Consider the following 2633-nt stretch of genomic DNA (forward strand, 5'->3'; position numbering starts at 1 on the left):
TTATTAAAGTATGTATCACTTACAATCATTACAAAATCTCAATTATTTTGAGGTGAAAGGATACAGATATAGAGTAGTACTTTGCTAGGCACTATGAACTAGGAACTCATACAATATATTAATTGAGTTAACAAACTCTTTTATTTACTCATTTACAAACATTAAGTTGACACTTGAATAAGCTACATATATTATTAGAACTTCAGCAGCCTTGCTCACTTTAACTAGAAACATTTAGGATTCCCATAGAAGTTTCACTTATTTTTTGTGCCCATATAACAATAAATAATTTATCAATTATAGGCCCATTAATCGAAATAGACAGAACCTAACTCCAATAGAGTACCATCTCTAAGTCCCCCAGCTTGAAGGATCATCAGGGTTTGTGACAAATTGCCCGATTGATACTGATGATGACATGGAATCCATGTTCTCCGTAAGATTGTTAGGCACGTGTGGATCATAAGGATAATTAAAACCAGCTGGAAAATATGGGATTCTAGCAAGTGGGTCAAGTTCTTGTGAAGCACATGAATAAGGCCTGCCACAAAAATTACCAGTAATAATCTTACAAGGTTTGGGAATCATGGGCACAGTTAATGGATCTTCATCATAATGTGGTGCTGTCATACCTTTACAAATAAGTTTATCACCAATATAATGTGTTACTCCACTAGTGATGAAATTTTGATCTTCTTGATTGGGATCAAATTGTTCATGTGGTTGATAGCCTAATGACCATAGTGGGTCATAAGACGAAGAATATGATGGTGGTGCTATGAGGGGTGGAAAGTGAACCAAATTGGCACCATAATTGGTTTTCTCTAATTTAAGATCACCATGATCAAAGCCTTGCAACATTGACGTTGGAGTGGGAAGGTATAGCTGGTCTTGTTGAGAGCTTCGGATCCACTTAGGGTTTGCAATTAGAGAGGAAAAACCTTCCTCAGAGTTGCCATTACAGTGCATATCAGGAAAGGTGGCTATGGCAGGAACATCGTGAGAAAGCAGCTTCTTCTTCATGCTTGAATGCCAAAAGTTCTTAATCTCATTATCTGTTCTTCCTGGTAGTTGCTTGGCTATCTGAGACCACCTGTTAGAAAAAAGAAAAAGTTCTCTCTTGCATGAAAAAGGAATGATATTCATGATGAAGGTTACGATAAAGATAACAACATATAAGAAGAAGATGGTACATAAAAATTATACTAGATAAGATTTAAGTTGAGGTATTATATGTTAAATATAATTTAAAATAATAAAAAAGTAAGTAAATATTTATTTATTATGTTGTCGACGTATATATTTATTGTTACATTTTTGAAAAGATTTTTATAATAAAATTGGTAATAATTTAAGCATTTTTGGGAAAGAAAAAGGAGGTATTTGTTTCCTAGACTGCCATGGAGTTTAATGATGAGGGCTGCTTCTTGGGTAGAGAAGCTCCCACGTTTTAGGTCAGGTCTGAGATAATTTGTCCATCTTAATCTGCAGCTCTTTCCACATCTCTGCAGGCCTGCTTCATAGAAACCGTACAAGAAAATCGAAAAAAAAAAAAAAAAAAACGGAACAAGAAGAAAGAAAATTTGAGAAACAGTACTGGGAATCTATGAAAGCTATATAGCCAATGCATTGAGAGAGATAGAGAGAGGGGAAGCAGTGATAATGTTACCAGCAAGTTTTGGGACAGATCTCCAGCAACCATGGCCATAGGTTGAAATGTAATTGAAGAGCTTCTCATCTTCCTCCGGTGACCATAGTCCTCTCTTCACCTTCTGCTTGTTACAGCATGAGTGATGTCTCATCTTTCTCTCTAAAAGCAGTATTCGTGCAGCCAATGACAGATCGATAATAAGTATTGGGGAATAAGTTTAAAAAGATGAAAAAAGTTCAGAAAGAGAGAGAGAAAAGAAAGGCTGAACTAGGTCTAGCCCCAGCTGTCAGAAGTCAATACCGTCAGAAGAAGAGAACAGAGAATTGGGAAATTTGGAAGTGTGATTTCTGAGTACACGTACTGAGGTTATGAATTTAATGTAAGAGCTGGTACAATTAGGGTATTACAATGGATCCTTCTTTTGTTCACTCACATGACATGCAAGGTGGTGGGTCCCTTCATGTGTGTGAGATATCCCACACCTTGATTCTTTGTCAGGAAAGCATGTTTTTTTGGATGAAAATACGTGACCGTTTACCCTCTAGCTTGGACTTATTGAGCTGATATATACATTCTACCTCATGAATTTTTGAACCATGATTGAATATTGAACTTTGCCTTTGTTGAAAAAGGGTTCTCTTTGGAATAAAGTAGACATCCCTTCATAGGGAAGAACAATATTTTGTTGTTGTTGTGTATCGTACTATCATGTCATATGTTATTCCATATATATAATCAAAATTGTGTTTTTATAAATTATTATGATTATTGATTACACTAAAGGGATGCTTTTTTCTTCTATTATATTATATTATATTATATTATATATATATATATATATATATATATATATCTATATAATTGAAATATCTGAAACTCTCATAATTTTTCATATCAACACAATATTTAAATAAAAATATCATTTTATTTAAATAAAATTATTTTTTTAGTCCAAATTTAATAAGGAGTGAAACTCTATCTC

At 33.9% G+C, this 2633-nt stretch overlaps 1 protein-coding gene across 1 annotated transcript; it reads right to left on the minus strand.

Annotated features, from left to right (window-relative positions):
- Nucleotides 1–351: 351 nt before the first annotated feature.
- LOC142634641 (transcription factor MYB26-like) lies at nucleotides 352–1802 on the minus strand. Its single transcript, XM_075808933.1, has 3 exons — nucleotides 1670–1802; nucleotides 1397–1513; nucleotides 352–1115 (listed from the first exon to the last, which is right to left on the minus strand). The coding sequence occupies exons 1-3, from the start codon at nucleotides 1800–1802 to the stop codon at nucleotides 352–354; spliced, it is 1014 nt and encodes a 337-aa protein (XP_075665048.1).
- Between the last annotated feature and the right edge of the window lie 831 nt (nucleotides 1803–2633).

Source organism: Castanea sativa, chromosome 5 (assembly GCF_040712315.1).
Source record: "Castanea sativa cultivar Marrone di Chiusa Pesio chromosome 5, ASM4071231v1".
Classification (NCBI taxonomy): Eukaryota; Viridiplantae; Streptophyta; class Magnoliopsida; order Fagales; family Fagaceae; genus Castanea; species Castanea sativa.